The sequence below is a fragment of the Chroicocephalus ridibundus genome, chromosome Z (genome assembly GCF_963924245.1).
Source record: "Chroicocephalus ridibundus chromosome Z, bChrRid1.1, whole genome shotgun sequence".
NCBI classification, from domain to species: domain Eukaryota; kingdom Metazoa; phylum Chordata; class Aves; order Charadriiformes; family Laridae; genus Chroicocephalus; species Chroicocephalus ridibundus.
The window spans coordinates 60,371,217-60,398,171 of NC_086316.1; the positions used below are offsets into that span (position 1 = coordinate 60,371,217).

At 38.8% G+C, this 26,955-nt stretch overlaps 1 protein-coding gene, 1 long non-coding RNA gene and 1 other non-coding gene across 4 annotated transcripts; 1 reads left to right on the top strand and 2 right to left on the bottom strand.

Annotated features, from left to right (window-relative positions):
- The first annotated feature begins 1,560 nt into the window (after positions 1-1,560).
- On the top strand, positions 1,561-24,746 carry AGGF1 (angiogenic factor with G-patch and FHA domains 1). Of its 2 annotated transcripts, none has more exons than XM_063319591.1 (14): positions 1,561-1,901; positions 2,694-2,790; positions 3,256-3,461; positions 4,273-4,419; positions 6,404-6,589; positions 15,773-16,127; positions 16,700-16,811; positions 18,083-18,134; positions 18,823-18,924; positions 19,289-19,454; positions 19,705-19,787; positions 20,811-20,938; positions 21,872-21,971; positions 22,817-24,746. In XM_063319591.1, the coding sequence occupies exons 1-14, from the start codon at positions 1,731-1,733 to the stop codon at positions 23,015-23,017; spliced, it is 2,106 nt and encodes a 701-aa protein (XP_063175661.1). In that variant the 5' UTR covers positions 1,561-1,730; the 3' UTR covers positions 23,018-24,746. The 2 variants fall into 2 exon arrangements, with proteins under 2 accessions (XP_063175661.1, XP_063175662.1); XM_063319592.1 differs by lacking the exon at positions 15,773-16,127 and adding an exon at positions 11,895-11,964 and having other exon boundaries at positions 1,562-1,901.
- LOC134508260 (uncharacterized) lies at positions 23,174-26,500 on the bottom strand. Its single transcript, XR_010069025.1, has 4 exons — positions 26,415-26,500; positions 26,016-26,166; positions 24,740-24,964; positions 23,174-23,326 (listed from the first exon to the last, which is right to left on the bottom strand). It is a non-coding gene; the product is annotated as an uncharacterized LOC134508260 (long non-coding RNA).
- LOC134509098 (small nucleolar RNA SNORA47) lies at positions 25,180-25,318 on the bottom strand. Its single transcript, XR_010069240.1, has one exon. It is a non-coding gene; the product is annotated as a small nucleolar RNA SNORA47 (small nucleolar RNA).
- Positions 26,501-26,955: the final 455 nt, after the last annotated feature.

Consider the following 26,955-nt stretch of genomic DNA (forward strand, 5'->3'; position numbering starts at 1 on the left):
CAGGGAGGAGCGGACAGAACAGGTGACCCAAAACTGACCAACAGGGTATTACATCCCATGCGCATCATGCTCAGTATAAAAGCTGAGGGATCAAAAGGGTCAGCCTCTTTCTTCAATGGCTGGCGTTTTAGGAGGACCCTGTCTGTTCGTCTGCCTTTGATCCTGATCCGAGCGTTCCTGGATTCTCAGTTCGTCCAGATCCAAAATCCAGCTCCATCCTTTGCCAAGCCCAGTCTGGTACTTCCCTGGTGCGTGCCAGTGACATCATCCCGGAAGCTTTATACGGTTTTGTATATATTGTATCTATTTCATTATTTCCTTTTTATTTTATTATTAATATTTCATTTAAGTAGTTTAGTTCCTTCTAAACTCGTAAATCTCTTTATGTGTCTCCTTCCACTTAGAGAGAGAGGTGCTAGAGAGCCCTCATCCCTTTGGAGACTCTTTCAGCATAGCTAGAACCAGCACTCAAAAAAAGGCCAAAAAAGTTACATGAAATATATAGATATATATGGAATAAATATATATGGAATATTTATATGAAAATATATGGAATATATATATACATACATATATATGAAATGCATACATCACTTCCTTTAAAGGTGGTGCATTATTCAGGACACATCTGCTAGCAGGAGTAGATGTCCACATATGTAATACATTCACCATTGCCAGGTTTAAAAACTATTAGGCTATGACCTACTATGATGTACTTCTTGTTTCTGGATCAAGGTGCAAAAGTAACAAAGCATATCACAGTTACAGTTTGTTAACAACTGAGCAGCATCATGCTCATCAGGCACAAAGCATACTTAAGAAACAGAAACCTGTGAGCTGAAGGTTTGAAAGTTATCATATGGAGATGGGGCTGTGGAGGGAAACCCAAGAGTCCTCTGCAGCTGCCTCTAGAAATTCCAGCAACAGAAATTTATACAGGACTGCAATACTGCAATTCTCAGCACAGATTTAACATAGTAGCTTTGAGGCCTGCTCAGTCGGCTACAATTGCAATACTGTCCAGACATGGCAATTGCTAGCCAGGATAGGAGAAGGTTTGCCACAGTATAGACTGAGAAATCTTAAGGGGAAGAAAAAAAAAAAAAAAAGGCAAGCAAAACTGTGCTGTACTTTTGTAGAATAGTGCACGTCCTGGAATTACTTTTCACTCTCTCGTGTGTTACAGGTGAAACCTCGGAGTCCGCCAACAGCAGCGAGCCCTCCCTGGCGCCACCCGGCGCGGACGTCCACGGATGTGGAGGTTTTCCTGCCCCGAGGCCGCCCCGTGCTGCGCCCGCAGCCCCCGGCCCGAACACCCCGGCTCTCTGTGGCGGCTTACGGCCAGCCCTCCGCTCCTCTCCGCCGCCGCCGCCTCCCCGCCGCGAACCACACAGGCCCCCATTAGCGATTGCTGTTGTTCTGGTCCGCGCGTTTACCGCCCGCAGCCCATTTTGCCGGTGGTGGGCCCTTCCCCCCTCGGCGCGTCGCCTGGCAACCAGACGCTCGTGAGCGGCTTCAGCGCCCTTCCCCCCTCCCCATATGTCACTTCCGACGTGTACTGTTCCCTTCCGGGTTGCGCGCCCGCGCCACTAGTGCCCTCGCCCCGGCCTGGGCCGGCGCCATGGCCGGGGCAGGCGGGCGAGGACGCCGCCGCCACCACCGTTTTGTCCCCGGTGCTGGGTGGCGGCTGCTGGGAGGGCGCTGAGGAGCTAGTGAGGGGGTGGGCGGGCATGGCCTCCCCGCCTGGCGGCGAGGAGCAGGCTCTGCGGCAGCAGGTGACGGCGCTGGAGACGGCGCTGGAGACCTGCCGCGAGCAGCTGGAGCGGGCCCACCGCCGGCTGCGCCGCACCGAGCGCCTCTACCAGGATGCGCGGGAGAGCGGCGAGGAGTTGAGGAGACAGGTAGGCCCCGGCACCCGGCTCCCCCCGACCCTCTCTCTCCCTGCCCCTCTCTCTCCCCCCCGGACCCTGCCCCGTCAGGCATCCCCTCAGCCCTCACCCCACACACATGCCGAGGACCCCCCGTTTCGCCTGTCTGAGCTGATGGGGCAGTGGGAGCCGTGCCTCCTGGAGCCCTCCTGGCTCTCCGGGCCCGCGGGACTTCATCCACCACGGAAAGTGGCGCTGCTGCTGCTGACGACTGGAGTTTGCTGTCCCGAGTCAGCGTCCGAGGTTTGGCTCGACAGGTGGTGGTGGTGATGGCGAGAACGGTAAGGTCTTCTCAGCTGCAAAGTTGGTCTCGCAGTCGGAAGGTAAAACTGCATTTAGGTGAAGGAAAGAAGCTTAGTAAACAAGGTGAGGTAAAGGAAAAGTGAAAAAACGGTCCCACAGATGCTTATGGCAAAATAGGGAAGTTTTGTAAATGCGATGGTTCATCACCCCAGAACAGTGCTTATTGCTTGAAATTAAACTTTTCAGGCTGGGGATCTTAAAAATAACCATGGTTGAGTTTTTCTTTTTCTTCCCAACTGCTTGGCTTTATTGTTAAACCCTCTGTTAGCAGAAATTATGATTTTCATTATGCCAACCATTCAAGGAGAAAATTGTCTCCTGCAAAACAAAGATCAGTTGAAATAGCTATGATGTGGTTATGTTTTGTTTGAATTATAGAATGTAAAATAGGCTGATATTCTTCTCTGACATAGACTCCTAAAGTGCAGCATTATATTCTGTAACATGCTGTTTGTCTTTCAGGTTGAAGAGCTCACTAAGGAGATCTATAACATGAAGAACAAAGACATGCGTAGTGTAGAATTACAGACAGAGGGCTACGCTGCGTGGCCACAAGCAGGTAGAGAGAGTGGTAATTGCTTAAACAGGCATCTAAACCAGTATCTTACTTTGACATATTTTTAATATAAAATCTATATTTTTTAAAAATATAAAAATATAAAATACATTTTTAACATAAAAGGTATTCTTAGCTGTATTAACCTCAGTAACCTGACATTGCCTTTTTGTCCATTTCTTAATGGTCTGTAAGCAGAATTCATACCATAATAATCTGTTACATAGTGATCTTGTACATTACATGCAGACATATTTTACCGATTTTTAAAGTACAGTAAAACAAGGCAGAATTTGTTCAGTGAGAGTAGAATAAATTCAAAGCGGAGGCACTACCTAATAATTGATTTTAATTAAACTAATTGTATGCATAAATTTCCAGTTTAAAACTTAGGGTCCTTAAACTATATTGTGTAAAATATTGCTTTGCTAATTTATGCAGCTTCAACTTTTTCTTTCCCCATTGCAGATTATTACTACCATGAAAATTATTACAAACACACTGGTATGCAGGACTGTGCATCTGAAGTATCAGTGCAGCACAATGATGTCACTGAAGGCACTGAGCACAATTCCACAGAGGAATTGCAGACAGATGCTAGTATTCCTTTAAGGATGGGTAGCACCAAAGTTGCTGAAGGTGGACAAGAGGAAAACTTCGTCCAGAATTTGCAGGTTATAGAACTGTTCAGGGTTTTACCAATTTTGAAGTCAGGATTCTATTAATATTTCATTTAAAAGATGTGCTTTTGGTCTTGATGTCATTGTATGAAATTATTTTTTGTGATGGTGTGGTGCTGACGATAACAGACAAACATTATTGTGCTTTGAAACCATTTCTTTTTGTAGTATATTTCAAGTGTAACACACTCTTAGATTTGTTTTAAAAAAAAAAAAAGCACACTTTAAAACATATGTCCTACATAGCTTGGACACATGGCATTTTTTTGTCAGCAGAATATGTTCAATATGGCCGTGCTGACTTTCCTAAAATGGTGGGGGCTTTTTTCCATCCATTGATATAAGGAGGCAACATACCAGGAGAAGAAAGTTCTTGGTGTTTTTTTTTTGTTTTGTTTATTTTCTTGTGGGTTTTTTTTCCCCTGCTATGCAGCCTTTTCTTAGATCACTCACTTCATCTCACTCGTTTAACTGATTTTTGTGCGTGAAGTGGAACAGAGAGCAGAAATCTATTTTAGGAATGTACTGAAAGATATTCACTGTGTATATTTTTGACATGAACCACTTCTGAATACAGGCTGGGGAAAGCGAAAGCCAAAGGATGAAGTCTCGGTCCCGTTGAAATCAGTAGGAGTTTGTCAGTAAACTGCAGCTAGATTTTTGCCTTCTTGTTTAATAGTTCTTGAATCAATTAAAGTCCATATTGGACTAATTTATTTTATTCAAAATAGGGCATTGTAAAATGCTAAAGAACTAAGGAGGTTCTTTTTAGAAGAAAATTTAATTTCTTACTTTTTGTTGTCAGGAAGCAGAAGATAGTTCAGTAGTAGAGGGTTCTTTGGCAGAGAGCTTGAGAGCTGCTGCAGAAGCTGCTGTTTCACAAACCGGATTTACTTATGATGAAAATACAGGACTGTATTATGACCATAGCACTGGATTCTACTATAATTCGGTAAGGATTGTTTTCGAAACCTTTGGTGTTTTTTTTCTCTCTTGCAAAGTTATAGTAGTAAAAGTTGATGTGAGCAAAGAACTATGATCCAACCTGACTTTATGGTTTGAAAAACATGTTACTGAAGACAGAGAGTAATGGAAATTTGTTAATTAGTTGTTGAATTATTTCAGTCAAATTAAAGATAGCAGGCAAAAATAAAAAATTAGATTTTAATTCAGTTCTTTTTGATGTCTTCTAGATCTTTAACTTGCTTAGCATTGTAGAAATTTTATACTTTAAAGCTGTTCTGTAACTTTCAAAATTAAAAGCTTGAGCTAAAAGATGACTTACTTAAAAAAAAGACAGATTGCTGAACTAAGTCAGTGGCTTTTCCACAGTGAAAGGCAAGTTCACAGAAAATCTATGAAATACTTGTACTTTTATGTAAGTATTGTTACCAACTAGTTTGACGTTTCAGTAAAGAAAACAGTGCTTTAAAAAAAGAAGTCACACAGTGGATCAAAATTTCATAATGGTTAATTTCTGCTGTATGTTTTTCATAAGAGAGCTTTTGGGGACGTTTCTTTTTGTCTTGTGAGGTATGCGTATACGTACGTGCTTATATAGGTAGATATATACACACCGTCACAAATCCCAGCGGAACTACTGTGATGAAGACAAGTTCTGTTTGCAGCATTATGTTTAACTTGATTTTGTATTAAAAAAAGTGCATGTGGTACACAAAACTACTTGTTTTCAGGGACAATTCTGGACTTCATTTTTAAAGTCTTAAATTATAGCATTGTTTTTGACATAATTTCTGGATGTAGTTAGATACATAAGTGTTTGGGGCTATAGATTACAGTTTATGGTACAATTACACAAAATAATATATTTTCTTGTTCAGTAACTGTTCTGAATTACAGGAAATATTCCTTGTTTGGGTTTACTGGCAAGGTTTTGGTAGTGGGACCCGGGGGCTGCAGAAGAGGTCAGGGCCTGCCTGGGCACAGCACCTTCCGCTGCAGGGCACAGCACCTTCCGCTGCAGGGCACAGCACCTTCCGCTGCAGGGCACAGCTGAGCCCATCAGAGAAGCTGGTGGTGCCTCAGTGAAAGCACGTTTAAGAAAGCGCAAAATGCTGCACAGTGGAGTGTGTACGTGTTGGGGAGCAGGGGTGAAAGTGGGGAGGGAGTGTGAGTAACAACGCTGTGAATCCCAAGGTCAAAGAAGAAGGGGTGGGAGGAGGTTCTCCAAGCACTGGAGCAGGCAATTCCCTGCAGTCCGCGGAAGAGGACGACGCTGGAGCAGATATCCATACTGCAGTCTGTGGAGGAACTCACACTGGAGCCGCTCCTTAAGGAGCTGTGGCCCATGGAGTGCCCATGCTAGAGCAGGTTCCCCTGGCTGGAGCTGTGGCACATGGCGGACCCACAGTGGAGCGGTTCTTGAAGGACCGCAGCCCACAGGAAGGACCCATGCTGGGCAGAAGGAAAGTGTGAGGAGGAAGGAGCAGCAGAGAGGAATTGTTATGAGCTGACTGCAACCCCCCACTTCTCATGTCCCTGCAATGCTTGGGCAGGGGTGAGGGAGGTAGAGGAGTTGGGAATGAAGGAGTGAAGTAGAGCTTGGGAAAAAAGAGGCAGGGAGAGGTGTTTTGTCTTTGTTTCTCATCATCCAGCCCTTTCTTAACTGGCAATAAATTAAATATATTTTCACCAAGTTGAATGTGGCTTGCCCATGATGGTAATTTCCCTGTCTTTATCTTGACCCATGAGCTTTTGTCTTATTTTCTTCCCTGCTCATGTTGAGGAGAGGGATTGAGAGAACAGCTGGGTGGGCACCTCGTAACCAGCCAGGGTCAAGCCACTACAGTTCTTTAGTATGTTTGATGTTGTTTTTCTTTTTTTTTTTAAATGTAGCATGTGGTTCTTCGTGTGTTTCTTCGAACGATGTATTTATTGAAGTAATGATAACATTGTTCTTTATGTTTGCTATAAAGGAAAATCAACTGCATTATGATCCAGCAACTGGAATTTATTACTACTGTGATGTGGAAAGTGGCCGATACCAGTTTCATTCACAGGTGGATCTACAGTCTTATCAGGCCTCTAGTACTCAGCACACCAAGGATAAAAAAGGGAAAAAGAAGAGAAAAGAACCGCAGCGGATTGCAAGTGAATATAAGGTAACTTTAGAACTGACATATAGAAAATGCAAAACCTATTTGGTTTTTTTTTCATGATGTAATTTATGAGTTGTGGGGTTTAGTTTTATGTAGAGGATGTATGCTTATTTTCTGAAGGATTCAAACATCTTCAAATTATATATACAGCAGGTTGCTAACACGTAGTTAGTTTTCAAGCAATTGTCCCAGTGAGTGATTAAGGATGAAACTTTAAACTTGGATTCCCTCACTTTTTCAATGTTATTTTATTACTACTGTATAGATATCTAAAATTGAGTGTCAGTGAAGCTCTCTGATTAACAAGCACACTAGAATGAATTCAGGGTACTGTGTGGACTGGATTTACATCAGAAATTCAGTGTTACTTCAGTGTCTTGATTTTAGGGTTTTGGCTTCTGATTTTTGGTTGGGTTTTTTTATTGGCTGGTGGTTTGTTTTGTTTTGTTTTTTTAGTTCATGTGATGAATCAAAAAATTACAAAAGTTTTGAAAACGCACACACACACCACCCCTTCTCTGCGATGGTATTCCAAAGCTCATTCCATTGACATTTTACTATATCTCTGCCATCATTTGGGATTGTTGAAAATGCCTGTGAAGGTCTAATCCTTTGTACGTTATGCCCACTTATTGATATTTTGTTTGGTCAATACATTTTTGTGGTCCATGGTGTGTGGATAGGCTGTACATCTTAATAAATACCCATTGTACTTAACTTAATTTTAAGCTATGAAAAGCATAACTGCTTTTCTGTTGTCTTTCCTATTGCTGAGAAAGCATATCATGTAGTACATAGTGACTACCTTCAAAAACATTACTCACTCCTGACCATCAGAAGTTCTATTGTAACACAGCTATTAAACCTCAAGAAGCGTTTTCGTAATGTATTGTTGATGTTGAATCAAATTTGTATAGCCCTATTCTGCAACCTTGTTTTATGTCTTAAGATTTAATGGAATGTTTTGATTTCTTTAGTTTGTAGCACTCCATCTTTTTCATTTTTCAAAGCTATTGCTTTAACTGGTGTATAATTTCATTATGTAGTCCTCAGTCAAGTTGATGGGTTGAAATCTGAAATAGTTATGTGAGTGTACAGGTACTCTTACGTAATAGCTACGTAGCATCAGTACAGATTTTAAAAATTTTCTTATCAGGAGTGAGGTCTTCAGATAGATTAGAAAATGGAAGCTCTTTAGATTAAGAACCAGTGAAGGTCGGTTAAATGGATAGGGGTAGTTCATTGATTACAGAATTTATAAATAGACTGTGGCTAATGGGGGAGTTACTGTTCTTTGGGAAAACTTCATGTGAACCATTCCATTTTGAAAACTTGAAGTAGATACTTCGCAATACTACATAAAACAATCCTTTAGGCTTAAGAAAGCTAAGGGAGTTGAAGCTAGGAGTTTTACCAGCATCCAAGTTTTGGGCATGCTGTGTGTGGCTGCTGAATTATCATTCTGTCACTCTCAAAACACGTTGCTAATACAGAACTTTATTCATCACGTGTCAGGAAGGCATCATGAAAAGCTTGTAGGAATGAGCCTTTATCATATAGTGCAATTAATAGATATTTCTGGGATGAACTCTTACATATTGACCTAAATCAACAAGTGTGCATATAAAAGTTCTGTGGCATATATAGCTCTGACCTAACAAATAATTTTGACTGCTTTTTGGGATCTCATCAGAATCTGCTTCTGTCATCTGATTATACTACAAGTAGCTGCTTGTCTTTAGCTTGTTTTATATTGATAATATATTTTTACGCAGATGGTCTTGTTAATAAATCTTGTGTGACACTTGCCCAGTCACAAGGTAGAAGATAAACATCCACTTACTTATGATTAGTTTTATTGATGCTGAACTGAGTACTTTGCTTTATTTGTGAATTAATTTGACCAACAAGATAAGGAAAACACATTCTGTAGCGCGCAGATCTTTGCATCTGTGAACATTAAATGAAAGTTAGTGTCATAGTGAGAATTAAGGTCTTTTATTTTTTTAAAGAACAAAAAAAAGGAGAATACAAAGTGAAATTTGAAACAATCACTCTCCACTTTGAACTTCAAGAAGAAAAGAGTGCCTCTTTGTCAGTGTACTTTCGTGTAAATGCACTGTTAGATTTATAAAAAACAAAGCACCTTACTGTCATATTTTACATAATTGAGTTAAACCACTTCATTCCTGTTGTGTGGTTCTTAATCGTATAAGAAATTTGTTCATTAGCTTAAAAAAATTATATTAGAATAAAAGATTAAGATTTATTAGAATAAAAGATAATAGATTTTTCTGTTATAAAACTGAAAAAATAGTTTTAAGCTGCACATCCAGTTCATAGATTTCTGGTATTTCTTGGCAATATTGTTGTCCAGTTTGGTCTGGTATTTGTAAAGGCACTGATTAGTTCATTCTAGTTATTGTATTATTTACATCCTAAAATAAAACCAGAAACATCTGGTTTTAAGTAGAACTCTGTAGTTGAAGCATTGTCTACTGAAATGCTTCTTACATTACGCACTTGTGCCCAGCCGTCTCCCTTTCATTCCATTTGCTCTTCCACTCTTTACCAGAAAAAACCCAAAGTTAAAATAAAACCTGTCTCTGCATACTGATTAAATTATTAAAGTTGTGACAATTATTTTGAAGGTTAGTACTTCATTATTACTTTTCCCAATTGGTTATTAAATTGTGCTGCTAGCCTGAAAAACGCTATTATCTAATTTCTTGAACAAAGTAGGCTTTACTTGAGTTTCTTTTTCTAGGGCCAGTACAAGTAGAAGAACTGTTTGGTTTATTGCCTGGTCTGTGGACCACTAGTAATGGTAAATAAAGCAATACCAGGGTCTAATTCTGGGAATGTGCCGTATACCTGCTGAACTTTATTATTCCTGGATGAAGATGAGGCGGCTTGTAAAGAATATGCACGTGCAGCGAGGGAAGACAGTGAGCAGTAGTTAGGAACCTCAAGTACACAAAACACTTGTTAAACGTGTTTTCTCTCTTTTTTTAGTTAAAGGATTAAACGTAAACAAGTATTAATAGATTTTCAGTATTACTTAAAAGTTATCAAATAAAAGGAATAAGGAAATTTAGCAGCTGCATGTGTGGATTATCACAGCGAATACTTCTACATAGACAATACTGGTACCTACATAGTCTTTTCAAAAATTGCGTGTGATTTTTCAATGACTTATTCTATTTAAACCCAAGTTAATCTCTTTTTAATCTAAAAAAGATTGTAACTGGGCTAATCTTTAACTTTCTGGTCATAGGAGGCTTTTTTAGTTTTGGTTTGGTTTCACAGAATCTCACAGAATCACAGAATGGTAGGCTTGGAAGGGACCTCTGGACATCATGTAGTCCAACCCCCTGCCAGAGCAGGGTCACCTAGAGCAGATTGCACAGGAACACGTCCAGGCAGGTTTTGAATGTCTCCAGAGACGGAGACTCCACCACCTCTCTGGGCAGCCTGTTCCAGTGCTCTGCCACCCTCAAAGTGAAGAAGTTCCTCCTCATGTTTAGGTGGAACTTTCTATGCTCAAGTTTGTGCCTATTACCTCTTGTCCTGTTGCCGGGTACCACTGAAAAGAGCCTGGCCTCATCCTCCTGACACCTGCCTTTTTGGCCACAAGGGCACATTGCTGGCTCATGGTCATCCTGTTGTCCACCAGGACTCCCAGGTCTCTTTCCACAGAGCTGCTCTCCAGCAGTCAGCCTCCAACCTGTACTGGTCCATGGGGTTACTCTTCCCCAGGTGCAGCACCCTACACTTGCCCTTATTGAATTTCATAAGGTTCCTCTCTGCCCAAATATCCAATCTGTCCAGGTCTCTCTCTGTGTGGCGGCACAGCCTTCTGCTGTGTCAGCCACCCCTCCCAGCTTTGTGTCATCAGCAAACTTGCTGAGGGTGCACTCTATCCCTTCATCCAGGTCATTGATGGATATATTGAAGAGGACTGGACCCAGTACTGACCCCTGGGGAACACTACTTGTCACTGACCTCCAACTAGACTCTGTGCCCTTAATCACGACCCTCTGAGCTCTGTCTTTCAACCAGTTTTCTGTCCACCCCACTGTCCATTCATCTAACCCACACTTCCTAAGCTTCCCTGTGAGGATGCTGTGGGAGACGGTGTCGAATACCTTGCTGAAGTCAAGGTAGACTTCAGTTTGTAGCTATTGTGAAGATTCGATGTGCTCAGCAAACTTACGTTTAGTATCTGTTTATAAGTTGTAAGTTGAGATGCTTAACACTACAGAAATAGCAAGTGTATGCTCCACAAATACTACAGCATTCTTGAAAAAGCAATATAGATCTGAGAATCTAAAGAAAAAAATTAATCTGTTAATATATTACTGTATTATCGCTGAGTTAACAAACAAGAAAATACTAGTGAGTGTCTGAAAAAATGAATGTTCTTCTAATTGCAAAAAAAACAGTGGAGGGGAACTCATGTGCTTAATATCTCCTCAAGAATGTTCCTGATTATGCAAGAACTTTCTTGAAAGAGATTCTTCCTTTTTAATCACCAAACTTCTATATTACAAATAGTTTTATTTTGACTCGTGAAAATATGCATGCTGCCCCCATGCTTGCTTTTTATAGACAATCGGGAATTGTATTTGCCAGGATAAAGTATTAGATAGCTTCTGTGCAGGTCGCATGAAGTGGACAGATGGAATACTTTGGAACTTTCAGGCATATAGTTTAGTTCTGATATCATTTTGTAGTCACGGGCCAAAAAAAAAGTGGGACAAGAAATAGCATAATTGTCTCCTATACAAGAGAAATCTTTAAATTTGTAAGTTTGGAAAAGTTGGGGGGAAAAAAAAAAACCAAAAAAAACCAAAACAACAAACAAAACAATAACCCAAGTATACCACAAGGTGGCATAAATGATAATGTGATTCCCTGTCTCAACATCTAGATCTAGTGCTTCCGTACAGGTTGCAGGACAGACTGTATGCAGCAGTAGTAGTTCTACTACTACTTCATGTAGTTTCTCTTGCTGGATTGAGGCCATTAGAAATACGTAGCAAAATTTAGATGCACATATGCCATTTTTCTCCCAGAAATTATTCTTACAGTTTATTCTTAAACCACTGTCTAATACATTTTATTTCAGCACAGTGCTCAAAATTAACTTCTGCTGTATTTTTCCATTATACATGCACCCTAGTTACCTCTGTAGGAGAGACAAGGATTTCGTAGTAGTATTTCCCATAGAGCTCTTGAAGCAGTGATTTGTATTTATTTTTATTACATGTAGTTTACTTTTTGCTGATATTCATCCCATCTTTAGGTACAGCAGTTGACAGAAAACATGGCTAATCTGCAGATTTCTTCTTCTGGATTGGCAGCTTCTGGTGAAGGTAGAGTTCAGACACCAAACACATTAGTCCGTGGATGCTTACCTTTAACCTGGATATTTTTATTAAGGGAAAAATAGTATCTAGTAGCTGTTTTCCTAAATTAATTAATTTTTTGAAGCTATTTGATCAAAATCAGTCCGTCTACAAAGTAACTTTGAAATATATTTGAAATACTGTATAAGTAAAACATCTGAAGAAAACTTTGATGGCATTCTAGAATATTTGGGAAGAGACATATTTAGCATCACTGTATTAACATAGGGTGTCCTGACTAAACAAACTATGTGTTCTTTAGGTAAGGCAAATTCATGTTTCCTGTGTTTCAGAGCTGTCCACCAGTACGTAAAATGGATTCTTTATGATATAGGAATAGCTTTATTCTCTTTATGGCTTTTAATTAGACTTTTTGCCTTGGAAACTTGAGTATTGCAGAGGGTGGAAGACAGTAACTGAAGTACTTGTGAAACGGTGCTAGCAAGTGAAAGCTTAGTCATCTGAGTGAAAGAGCTACTTAAATTTCTTGAAAATGTTTCTTTAGTAAAATACTGAATTTCAGATTAATATTTCCAATTGAGAGTCAGTGCTAAAGATCTAATACATTCAGCCCTTCAGATGAGGGTGTTGAGTACCCATGATTCCATTAAGTCACTTACTGAACTTCTGGCAAACTAAGAAGCAACAGACTGTGCGTTTCTGAAAAGTTGTATTTGTACATATTTGTATGTTTTATATAAAATAAATTGATTCAGAAAACAATACAGTTTAAAGAGTGCATTTATTAGAATTAAGCTCACAATAATTTTTAAGTTCTAATTTGTAGGCATGATGAAGAATTGCATGAACATGCATGTTGATCAGGCATAATACAGAAAAATGTGAAGTTTTGAAAGACAAAATGCCTTTGTCACAGTAAAGCAAGAGTATAGTTAAATGCTTAAAATATTTTGAATTTTTCGTTAAAAACGGTTTGGTTACTATGATCGTTCATGTATATATTATAAGCAGGCCAATCTGCACTTCAGAAGGTTGTTGTAATCAGTAGTTTGTGGCCTATCCTTTATAAAGCAAAACCATTGATTCTAGTCACACAAACATGATCTGCAATTCTTATAAGGTCACCCCGCATGGGATACATAGAAATCCTGATTTCACTTGCACCTTTGGCTGTCTTTGTCAGGAATGCAGAAATATGAAGTAACTCAGCCCTGGAGTTAAGCAATATTTTATTATGGATCAGATTCATCCCACCTCTCAACTTTACTGGTGCTTCGTGAGAGAAAAGCTAGTGGTGATACCCAGTAGATAGAAAGTTTTTCAAAGCTGAATCACGTATAGACAGTCCACATCCAACATGTGACTGTGGGGTAGGTCTGCTGACTGTTTAGAAGGATTGTATGTGCCTGCTATCATGGTGTGACAAACATGGTTATAATGAGCATGTACTTGCATACTTTGTGTGTTGTATCATGGGTTTGGGATGAAGAATTAAATATGCTGCTGTTGAGAAATGAAGTACATTGCTATTATTGATTAGATCATTTAAGATGGTATTCACTAAATACTCTTTACTGGTCATTCCTGGTTTTTAAGCAGTGGCTACATGGAGGCAAGGCACTAGGTGCTGTTACACTTTTCATGCATGCTACATACGTTCTATGTTAGTACTAGTAGTCATATATAATGTAAAAGGATTTCTTCAGCACAAGTAAAGCCCACCTTAAATGCTTTAAGAATACATTCAGCATCCCCAGGTTTAATGTTTAGATATTGTCAAGATGTGCATTTTAATACAGATCTGCGGAATTACAAAGGGCTCAAAATCCATATTCTTTAGGAATGCAGTTTTATATTTGCTTTCTTAACAGTTGATTGTAGTAATAGTGGGAAAAATGCAGAAACTGCTGAGAACCGGCTTAATGGCCATATTGGCAGAAAGTACGTACAGAATCCTTGGTCTGTCTGAGTGTTTTTTAAAATTTCTGTTTTCAACTCAGAACAGAGAGTCTACTCTTTAGTAGCTAGGCTTTGAAACACCACGTTTTTATTTTTTAATTTAGAATATCTGAAGTGATGCCAAAAACAAGTATCACTGGAATAACTGTGGAGAAAGAGCTGAGTAATTGAAGCATTATACTTGGGCATTGGTGCATCACAGTCATCTGTTGCTTTACCTCGGTTGTGATTTGAGCAGACCATTTACGTTTTCTATTTTCAGATTAGATTAGTAAAACTTTGGTAGCTCACAGTATTATGGGAAGAAATACATTTAGGATTGCAGAGCACCTTGATAATATTGGGTGTTGATCTCATATCTTTACCAAACATAAATAGAGACAAAGATAAATATACTGGAAAAGATCATTCATAAAAGTAATAATCAGATTTACCAAAAAGGTTTCTAAAGGAATTAATGTGTCTGACATGTATGAACTGTGTAGTCTTACTTTTGGCAGCGTTGGTACATCTCTTATTTAAAATAAACAACATTACGGAGTGACTTTGCAATCCTTTCTTTCCTAGTTCTAAAACTTAAAGGATTCAGGAGGGCTACTGCATTATAGAGAAACGCCAAACACGCTGACAGTCCATCAGTTAAAGCATGAGGTCTTTTAAAATTTACTGAATATTCCTGAGAATCTGATGTCTTATTGAAAGTGTTTGAAAAGCACACTGAAGTTCTGTCCAACAGCTTGACTGCTGGACTGAGAGGAATTCTTGTATTTGTCTTACAGCTGTGCCACTGATGAGTTTTTATGATTTTGAAAAGTGAAGATGCTTTAATTTCCATGATGTTAACATTCACAGTAATTAATGTATCTTGAAATGTAAAATGCTCTATATGAAAACTTTCTGAAAAAAGTCAAGGATGTTTTTTATTTTAACTGCTGTGTTGCAATATTTTGCATAATTCAGGGCAATTGAATGCATTCATTATGAATGCAAGATGGCAAATAACTTGCAATAAGGGGGGTTAATTTATCTTTTAAAGCCATTCGTTCGTTTTTTTTTAAGATGGTCATCAGGGTTACTAGATTGAGTATTTTCGTGGTACTCTGGGAAAAATAATCTGAAACTTTGGATTTCTCAGTTTAAAAAATTTCTTTTTTCTGCTGATGAATTCAAGTGGCAATGGAAGAACCTGCAATCATCTATCTGGTGTTCAGTGGAGAAATCTGTTTTAGTACAAAATGGATTCTCAGTAGAACTGTTCCATATAGCATAAATTAAACTTAAGTTCTCTACAGAACCTTCACAAAAGGCTTTGTTAAAGTTGTAATTTTGAAAGTATGAAGGGCAGGTCATTAGGCAAGCATGGGTGGGCATTCCTGATATTCTGGACCATTGTGGAAAAAAATGAGAAGACAAAAAACAGGAGGAAGATATGATGAAGATAAACGAAAGAACTTTTAAACAAGTTGCAAGAATTGCTTAAAAGAGGGACAGAAGCAGGTGTCATAAAAGCAAAACTGGAAAATATTCAAGATGCTGTTGTACAAGTTTGAAAGTGAGGACAAGGATCTTAGGTTTTGTGTGAGAAAAGAGGAAGGAATAAGTGAAGTTTAGAAGAGGAGTGCAGTCACACTTTTTTTTCAAAGAGAAGATGGTCTCAGTCACGTCTAATAGGATGTGGGAACATTTCTACTGAAATGTTTTGTTGACTGCATACATTAAACTTTCTGGAAATTTAACCATTTTTTTATAGTTGTAAAAATAATTCTTCCTAGTGAAGAATTTACTTTCAGGCTGATAGCAGACTTCAGAATGACTCAATCTGCAAAGAATTTAACATTCATTAACTCCCCTCCAGGATTTGGACACAGAAGAGCAGAAATCATCTGACAGCCTGAATTGTTCTTTCACTACTGAGCAAGTAAGTTCTACTGAAGAAGAGGAGTATCTAAATGTAAGAAAGAAGACAAAAATGGACACAAAACCACAAAACAATCTAACAGCCAAAGAATCAATTTCTACAGACAGCGTAAGTTCACATTCATGCAAAAGTACACCAGATACAGTAGCATACACAGATGACAGTAGAACAGCAGACACAGAGAGTGATCCAGAGGAAGGTGAAATTACAGATTCTGAGTGTGAAGCTTACAGCACTGAGGATGAAGTAACAAGTGAAGAAACTACTGATTCAGAAGACTTGGAAGATGAAGGTGAATTACCGTGGCTTTTATGTGTGATATTACTGTATTTTTCCAGGACCCCATTAAGAACAAACTACAAGAGAACAGTTTGGATAATTAAAAAAAATAAAAGCATGCAAATAGACATACTTTGAATTGAGAAGTGTTATACATTACCAGTATTTGTTTCCTTCTCTTTACTTGCACATTAGCCAGAAGTAAGTTAGGTTTGTGATGTGGTGAGCAAAAAGGTGCTGCTTTTTCTTAAAGTAAAATTATATTCTAATCTGTTATGGGTAATGGTCCATAAATTATAATATGATAGTAAATTCTGTGAATGTATTTATATTTTGTTGCTGTAACTAAACAGTTGTATACATGTAAATAACCAGAATTAGGAAAACATTTTTAATACTTTAGTGTGCAGTCAGAAAGCCTTTGAAACAGGAGTCCCATCAAAGTTTTCTCTCAGATGTGCTTATACAGTATAATTCCTTTTTATGAAAGTTGCACAGGAGTCAGCCAGGTCACGGCTGAATGTACATCAGGGTAAAACTGTAATTTCTTAGTAGTAACAGTATTTCTTTTTTCTATAATTGCAGATGAAGAAAAGATCTGGCCTCCTTGTATCAGAGTAATTGTAGTAAGATCACCAGTTCTGCAGACTGGATCACTTTATATAATCACTGCTGTGAAACCTGCCACAATTGGGAGGTAAAACTGAATGGAATTTGTTACATGTGTCTGAAACTGTACCTCACTTTGAAAGCTGTGGAAACCAACTCAGGATTGCTTGGCCCTATTCTTCATGCTTGTTCTCCTAGTGTGCAGCAGTTGTGAGGTACTCTGAGTTAGGTTAGCCCACAGTAAGAATTTAAGTCATGTCATGTAACATCATGCTTGCTGTAATAACAGCTTACACAGTTAGTGTAGCTCAGCTGTCATGAATATTTGTTAGCGATCATTTGATCTTGCGTCTGAATCCTAGTGGCAGCAGACCAATGCAAGCCATTCTTGGAAAATTGTTGTTTTCTAGAAAGTAAGTAAACTTTTTTTCTGGGCCACTAAGGTAACTTTTTCAGAAATGGAGGAACACACCTCCGAAATTCAGGATCACAGGAAAGCATATCCTGGAATCCCTGACACGTGTAAATTCCAGTAGAGTTGGTTCATAGTTTTTTAAATAAGTTGGGTTTTGTGCTAGCCTGTATCCATTCTTCCAGTTCTAATATTAAAAAAAAAAAAAAAAAAAAAAAACCACAAACAAAAACCAAAATCTGGTTTGTTCATTGTGGATGATGAATTAATGCTTTCTTCCATGCTTACTGGAAAACCTCACCCTTTCAGCTGCTTTTTTCTAATGCTGATAGATGTGTTTTGATTTGCTCTTACAGCTGGAGTTTTCTAGGTACATTTATGTGAAGATTAACAGATGACAGTTCTGCTTGCAATCTGCATATAGATCATTTGCTGACCGCATTGTTTCTTCACCCCCTAGTATAAGAAATTAATACACAAATCTCTTGCTCCTACTGCAGTGTTTTTGACCCCCAAAAAACCCTTTACAGATTACTTTCATTGCTTATATTACCAACCTAGTGCTACCAAGAATTCAACTTCAGAATTGAAGACTGGTGCCAAGATGCACTGAGGAGTTTGAAGGACGCGCAGTTCAAACTATTATTTACAGGTTTTATGAGTATAAAAGTTCTGATAGAAATGTCATGTTTATAGATAAGAATTTAAAGATACAGCTTTATCACATATTCTTTGCCTACTGTGTATAGTTTACAGATGGAAGAAGGGACGTGAAGGAAGTCTTTACATTGTGTATATTGCAACACAATGTCTTACATCTGTAAAGCTCCCTACTAGCTCAGAAGAGAAACATGGTATTAAGGTTCAACTGAAATAGGTCTTTTGTAAGCCATGTATTAGACCTGTTTCTACTTTGTCATGACTTATATATCAACTTGTCTTTCCAGAGAAAAAGATGTTGGACACACACTTGAGATTCCTGAAGTTGGAGTCAGTAAGGTAACTCTTGTTTCTGTCTACTGAAAGGTAGATCAGCATATGAATGAAGCTGTAGATTTTATGTCTTTAAATTTTGCAAAATTTTATGTTAATTTTTTTAAAGAACTTTTAGAATGAGGTGTGGGTTTAGCCACTTTTGAAGTTAGAAAAAAGAAAACATACAGTGTTTTACTGAATGGGAAATTAACACGAACAGTAGTGTGATTTCATGTCTAGAAAAGTTAAGTATTTTTTTAAAGTGCAGTTTTACATATCCACAGGGTAATGCACCATAAAAAAATTTTACTTTGAATCTTGAATTTCTTAGTTATTCAACTTGAGGAAAACATATTACTCTGTTAAGTATTAAGGTTATATAAAATACTGATGTCAGCTAGTTGGAACTTTATCATAAAGTATCTTGTAGTCCTTTAAGTAACTCATACTTTGCCACATTGGAAGTATATACTTTTTCAGTACTAAATCAGTTTATGGTCAAAATAATCATATTATTAATAGTATACTTTAGTATACTTTAGCTCATGCTGTTGTGGCCCGTCCCTTTGCACTTCACATGAATGAAATCATAAGGTGTGGAATGCTCTATTAACTTAAGAGTACCAGAGCTACTCTGAAATCTTACTTTAAAATAGCATATAAATGGTGATTTGCTTAATAACAACATTTCACTTATGCTTCTATTTGTCAGTTCCATGCAGAAGTGTATTTTGACCATGATTTGCAAAATTACGTTCTTGTGGATCAAGGCAGTCAGAATGGAACAGTTGTTAATGGAAATCATATTCTCCAGGTGAGTCCCTGTTGTTATTATGCTGTGTACATTGCAGAAATCTGTAGTCATGGGGTCATTTTAAATATGTCATGGCAAATCACTAACAATGTCATTGTATGGCTTCTTTCATACATTAGTCTCTTCCTTGGTTCCCCTCTGTTCTTACGGCCACTTACAATATTAAATGTTTGATTTTTTTATATTAGGAAAAATCCACTATGGTTGCAGTTGCTAGAGTGAAATACCCACTGTAGTTAAATACTTGCCTGCATTTGTGAGACCAAACTGAATTACTAAATTATGAGCAGTATTCATGAAATAGAGTTTGTGCCCTTCATTAGTAACTGATTAACATGGCTGCCAAAACTTTCTTTTGCTGTAGCCTAAAAGAAAATGTGATCCCTACATCTTGGAGCATGGAGATGAAGTGAAGATTGGTGAAACTGTGCTTTCTTTTCATATACATCCTGGCAGTGATACTTGTGATGGATGTGAACCAGGACAAGTCAGAGCACATCTTCGCCTGGACAGGAAAACTGAATCTTCTGGTTAGTCATGTTATCACGGGATATGTTTTTTATTATAACTCTTTACTTCATAAACATAATTACTACTTCAGGTTTGTTACAATTTTCTTGTCAACTAGGAATAGTTCTATAATACATGATGATGTATTTTCTTCTTGGTATGTGTGTCTGTGTGTAATAATGTTAGAACAAAAATTCTCAGAGTTATCTTATGTTACAAAGTATTGTTACATTATTAATTAGAAATTCAATCCTATGTTCTTCCTTTTAGTTTGCCCAGCACTTAGCAAAGAAGAAAGAGAGACAGTCAGAAGAAAAGCATTAAAACAAATCCGGGTAAAATATGGTTTACAGGTGGGTTGACAGTAAAAGTTGATTAAGTGTTTGAAGTCTACATCTACTTTGTTATTCTTTTTTAAGTGTGAGATTTCAGTGAATAAGGCAAGTTTTCAAATGCACTCAAACTTGAACCTGGTAGTTTAGTTCAAGCTTGTCTTTTTTGTACCCTAAATAATTATTTACAAACCTCTGCAGAGAGAGATGATGGTAACAGGGCATGGAAGTTTTGTTAAAATTTTAGGAAAAGAAGATCCATTCCAATGTGTGCACGATTCCTTATCTTTTTGAGGTTAAGATTTCTTAAGACACCAGTATTTTTGTCTCTGCAAATTAAGTTTGCACTAAGTTGCAGTGCTGTCTTTTATTTGGAAAACAAAAATAATGAGCAACTGAAAAAACGATGGAAGCAAAAGGGACATTTTTTAAGTCTTTAAGTCCACTTTGCCGTAGAAGAATGCCAACATGAATGTGTAAGCACTATATTATAGAAGTATTCTTAGAGATTACTTTAACTGTGGGGTTACATCCAGCACTTGTAGTTAAGTATTTGTGTAGAAAACAGAATGCCATCGTTTCTTTCAAATTCTTCAGATATCAAAATAATATTGATACAGAATCTATACACATGCTTAGTTCTGTCACCTATTCTGAAGAAAAGAGTTGCTGAGGAACAGCCTAAATGTTTAAACAGAAAGCCAGTGGCGTATCCATATCATTTTCTGCTAAATATGGACAGATTGATTCTTCATACCAAGAGAAGATTCAAAATAATCTTTTAGTTTATATACAGCCTCTGTGAAATTAATGAATTTGGCAATATTACATTATTATGTGATGATGGCAATAACATACCTTAGAAGGTATGGCTGTAAGGTAAGAAACTACTAAGTGAGAGCTATAGGTTTTTATTATAAGATTTAGAATTCATTAAATAGGCTGAAGCTGCCTTACTTTTGGAAGGATGCAGCAAAGTTGCCAAAAATAAAGAATTTAAAGCCCACTTTCTTTGTCTTGATGGAATTTCATCTGTTTATAAAGAACACAGAGTATGAAGACAACAAAGCAGTGAAGAATCCAAAGTACAAAGATAGAGCAGGCAAACGCAGAGAGACCATTGGAAGTGAAGGAACCTTCCAGAGAGATGACAGTCCAGCTTCTGTTCATGTGTAAGGTTCTTTTTTTTTTTTTTTTGGGCGGGGGGGGGGAATCTAATGTGTCTCTAGTGAATTTTTTTAAAATGATGATTAAGTACCAATTACTTACTAGGATACAGTTTGTTAGATTATGAATTACCTGTATATAATACGTTCAGAGCTAGAAAAATAGTACGCTATTCTCACTTCCCAGTTTATATGCTCTTTTTATTAACTCTTCACCTTCCATACAGAATTTAACTTAGCAGTAAGGATGCTTAGATCACTTTCTTACAAACTCAAAAAATCAAGGAACTCCTCAGCTGCACTACTGACACCTTCAACAGTAGCTATTTTTCAAGTGTCTCAATTCCTATTTTTCCTATCCGGTCCCAGTAATAGTACACATGCAGGTTCTTCACCTGCAGCTTCTTTCATTGTCAATATCCAGCTTATCATAGGATATGCATTTTCATACTCTTGAATGACACTTACTGTAATGTTCAATTATTTCTTTGTTTCTATATTTGCTTTTTGGGGTGTTTTATTTAAGAAATATGAACTTGTAGGTGCTTCTAAGTTAGTAAAAGGAAATGTGAGGCAATAAAGTACGTGCATTAGGATGATTTGGTGGTGAGGCAGCGATACTACTTTTTTCCCTGGTGCAGTCAGTTCCCACACACACTTTATCTTCTGAAGTAAAAAAGTAGTTCAGAAGTTTTAAGAAAGTTAGCATTGACCAGAGGCTTGGAGTACCTTTGGTAACTGAAGATATTCATGGAAGAACTTGCAAAAGGTAGCACTCGGGTCTTCTGAATAGCTCTTGATGGAAGTAGTTCTGTAGCATAGTAGTTCTGGTTTCTAGAGCAGCACATGCATGCGCATTTCTGTCCTTCAGTATTTGATTTGAGAGCATACTCTTGGTATTAACTCCTGCTTATCAGTCATCTTAAACTTTCTTCAAAGTGAAATTGGCAACAGCAACAAAGGACGTAAAATGATGGAGAAGATGGGATGGAAGACAGGGGAAGGCCTGGGCAAAGATGGTGGTGGTATGAAGGATCCGGTAGGTGTCTCTGGTTTTAACTTGGAGCAAATACAAATAGAAATGTATTTACAGTGAAAAATGTCTAGTTGTAAGCCATTCTTCACTTGAAGCATTTCGAAGTCTTGGTTAGGAAGGCATAATCATCTCAGTGGAACTAATCTCAAATAATTTTTACTTGATTAATGAAATATTTTGAAATTTTTCAATTATTTGTCCGTTCAGTGGAAAATGCAACCTAAGTAAGTCAGTGTTTGTTACAAGACTAAGCAGGGGCGGAGAGATGGCTTCTAGGCATTGAACCGATAATCTCATATTCAAACACAGAGTCTGGAGAAAGACTGAAATTACTTTAAGTGATGTGAATTCAAGATAGGCTTGTGATGGAATCCTTCACTTTCTCTGAGGCTGGTGTAGCACAAAAAACAAGCTAGGTGACAGGCCATGAGAGAGGAAAAGCTGTCTGAAGTCACTGTAGCAACGGAGTTCTGGGCTTCTGTGGCAGCTGTTAGCCTCATTTTTGTCACCAGAGATGTGCCATCTTTTGGCACTAGTGCTGCTCGGAGCCACACCATATCTTTTCTTGTCAAACTACCCAGCACAGGGATCATATGCTATTCACTTGGTGAGGAGTACTTCAATAATTTAGTGGCAGGCAACATCATTCAGCACTCTAGATCATAGTTCTACAGGTGGTGATTTGATGCATCAACAGTACGTTATATGTCCATGTATGACCTAGGTATATTAGAGCCTTAAACAGAAGTGCATGGGGAGCAGGGAGTAGAATTAGTATTGTAAAATACCATTTAAAGTATTTAGAATACCTCACTTGCATTAAATATTGTTGTAACTGCATTTGACAGATCCACCCTCAGTTACATAAAACGCATGCAGGTTTGGGTAGCAGCAGACCAGCCTCCATTGAAGATGTTCAGATCATCCAGAGCAAGAATAAAAAGAACTGGGATAAAGCAAGAAAAAGGTTTGCTGAAAACTTCCAACAACCTAAATCACAACAGAATACACCTAAGATTACACCTTGGGTTAGAGGGACTGTACAGTGAAGTATCGGATACCACAGCAGGGTAACTCCCATGTGTAAATAGTTGGGAGAGAATTTATTTTTATTCTTTTTTCTTTTGCTCAAGCAGAAGTGATCTGGTGATAGGTAAAATACAGAAAAAAAAACTATACAAGATTAACTCTACTATGTTAATTGGTCTTCTGCAGTCTTCATGCTTTTATAAAAACACATTTTTAATAAATAAATGGAATTTAGAGGGATATTCAAATTTAAGTACTTGAAAGTGATTCTCCTCAGCAGCAGGAAGTTTCAGTTATGTGTTTAACACCATTCTTCATCGAAAGTCAAACTGTTAACAACAAACAAAAACATCCGTTAAATTGAAATATGATACCTTTAACATTCAAACACTGGTTTAAAAGCAAGCTGAAACAAAAGAAAAAGAAAACCCCTTGGACCCCTTCTAACTGCCTCTTTCTTCCTTGTATGTTTATTCATGATTGCTATGAAATGCTCAGCAAGAGTTACACCACTCTTTAAATGTATACAGTTCAGTACTAGTCACATGTCTCAGCTTCCCTTAAGGGGGGAAAAAACTTGTTTCTAAATGATTCATTGGTACTGTTCAAAAATAAATACCGTACTCTATAAAATAAACTATCAGCATTGGTGAAGAAAACAATGTTCAAAGACGGCTTGTAGCAAAATTTTCTTCTGTGAACAACTTGCCTGACACTTGTTTAGTAAATCTGTATCATGCCTTTAAAAGAGAAAGTATGTTTAGAAAACTGCTGTCTGTGTGTATTATTTATTAACTTTTTGTTCTGATACATCCATTGCTGGCAATGGAAGTTGCATCAGAAAAAAAAAAAGTTGAATTTTTGGTGGGGAAGGATTGCCAAGCTGAAGCTGGGTATTTATTGAATATTCCTAAACACAATAAGTCATTGTCCATTTAAGTAGTGTGCTTTTTGATACTATCTTACGTATATGCTGGATCGGAGTGCTCTTCCAAAATAAGAAAAACTTAATTCCATTGATACTTCTCCAAGTAAGGGAAGCTTGGTAGTCTCACCATCCTACTGGATCATGCACCAACTTGTCAAGCACTGTTCAGTAAAACCAGGACAAGTTCCTAGCTATTTATCTTAATACATCTTTAGACACATACAATAGAAAGCAAATTATTCAATCTATGTTATTAAATCATTAAGCACACTAAGTTTAACAACCTGAAGCATGTCTTACTTCAGCAGTATAAAGCTGAAGATGACAGTTACAAGCATTCTGAATGTCTGCAGCAGTATTGTTTAATTAAAATCAGTTCACTGTTTGCATTTGTAAGCAGTTACTTTGTTTTTACTGTTTTAGTGATAGTTATGAATTATTGGATTAATTTGCTGTTGCATTCCTTTATATTGACAACTTCACATTTTCAGAGGCTACCTATTTCTAGCTGTGAAAAAAAAAATTGTTCTGTATGAAATAGCTACATGCTAAGTTTCTGTTCACCATATACATAAAAAGGCACTTCAGCAACTAGGAGGGAAAAAAAACCTGTATGCTAACAGAAAGTTTTTGCCTTTTTTTTTTTTTCCTTCCACAAAAGTTGACCTTTGTGGTCTTCACAGTAAATCAAACTACAAATCTTTACCTAAATGGAGAGCAAGACATCTTGTACATACTTCAGGAGGAAGCTTTCCCTCTCCCCAGTTATTCAAATAACAGCTCTAAGAAAAGTCAATCACTGGTTTATTGTTACCTTCCAAAGAAGAACCTTGAAAGGATTTAACTGAGTTTGCATTTCATAAAGTTTTTGAAGACAGACATCATTCGTCTTCTGAGAGGGGCATGGCTTCATGCAGTCAAGCACTAACTGCTTTCAGTACTGCAGCTTCCTCTTTCAACAAACGGTTCCATATAAAGGGTTGAAGCTTAGTGTCAGTTTAGTGTTGGTGTGACAAATCCCATTCTCCCTTGATGCTGCCTAGGAAATTGGAAAAAGTGGTGCCATTAATACACAGCATTGTTAACAAAGCAACTGAAAATAAGGTCTGACTAATCCTCATAAAGCAGTTGTGCGCCTTTATTGAGTAGGAAGACTTGTATTGAGCTAAATGGAGCTTTTCATCCCCTACCTTAGTGACCTCTAGAAAGTTTTAAATTCAAACAAGGCAGGTGAATTCCACCAATGGTGTGCAAGCATTATGTGCAAATGCAGTACTGCTTTCCCTCATGTCAGGAGGGGAACACGAGTTGCCATTGCACTATTATAATTTTGGAGGCTATAACCAGTAAGAAACAGCATAAAGTTTAACTGTCTTACCTTCTCAGTCCTCCAACCATCCTGTTGTCTTTTCAAACTTATGATACTTAGTATTGATTACTTAAATAAAGTTGTTTTGTATACATCCAAATCAGAAGTTTCAGCAGTTTACTGTGTGTGTATATATAAATATTACTAGTGAATATGTATAATCTTAAAGCTATTAGGAATAACTTTTTATATAAACAAAGTATTTTCTGTAATCCTAACAGTGACTTTTGCAAAGCACCAATTTACCAAACGTATTTCTGAAATTCACAATAAACTAAGAAAAGCAGGTAAATATGTATCGTTAATGCTGAACAACCCAGCTGGCAAGTAAAAACCAGGAGCGCATTCATTGTATTTGTGAAAGCCACTGGACTAAACACCTATGCCAACAGGGGCTCTGAACTATTGTACACATATGAAATATTTTTACCAAACATACTGTAGATGAAACTGGGGTTTCTGTTTTAGCAAGAACAGGTCCTTTGCTGCTGCAATTGTTTGTATGAAGTGTACCTGCCTTTCAGCCCATAGTAACTAATCCACAGCAGCTTGAAGACATGTCAAGAGCATCCTGTTACAAACCATTTTTAAATGTATAACTGCTGCAGATATTTGTGACCACAGAATGTGGGATTTTTCTCTCATCCAGCTGCTGCCTCACAAATGGTTTTTATCTGTGTCTTGTTTTAATCCGGCAATACCCCTCTGCTGCTGCACGTACCTGGCTCAGGGTCTCTGTGGCCCGGATCCATTGGTCTCGGTGCGGCCCCGCAGCGTGGCAAGGTTCTACCCACTCTCATCCCTTTGCCCTCGGGTGTCTCGGTGTTACTTCAGCACCGCCAGTGAGACACACGCTGCCTCTCCTGCGGCTCCTCGGGAATGGAAGGGGAGAAAACAGAGAGTTACGGCCTCGCCGCCCCGCCGGCGGGGCCCTCCCTGCGCGCTCAGGCCGAGCCGCTCTGTGCCGGGGAGGCCGGGCGGCGGACCGGGCCCGGCAGCACCGCCTGCCCCTTCCTCCTCCCTCACCGCCCTGAGCCAGCCGCCCTCCACAGAACCCCCTTTAGAGCCCGGGGAGCAGCCCGGCGCCGGCCCATCCCGACCCGCCACGGGCTGCCCTCACCTCCCCGCCAGGCCCGCCGCCATCTTGCCTCGTCTCGTCCGGACAGAGGCGGCAGCGCCGCCGCGCGGGGGCGGCCGAGGGAAGAAGCCAGCGTGGCCTGCCGGGTCCGCTGCCGCCGGCGGCCGTACGTCGCCTCTCGCTTGAGGACTGCTTCTCCTCCTCCTCCGCTCCCGGCCACCTCCCGCCAGGGCTGCGGGCTCGGGAGGTCCGGGAGAGGCAGGGAATTGGGGTGTTCCCCTGAGTGGTAGGTACCCTGGAGCTCTGGAGCTCTGGAGCAGCGGGAGTAAGGAATCCATCACAGGAGGACAAGGCGACCAGAGGCTGAACAGCCACAAAAGAAAACAAGAACCATGGATACCAGTTTAAAAAGACATCCACATGACTTTTTTGAACATTCAGCATCAGGAATTATCACAGAATCACAGTACGGTAGGGGTTGGAAGGGACCTCTGGAGATCACCTAGTCCAACCCCCTGCCAGAGCAGGGTCAGCCAGAGCAGGTTGCACAGGAACGCGTCCAGGTGGGTTTTGAATGTCTCCA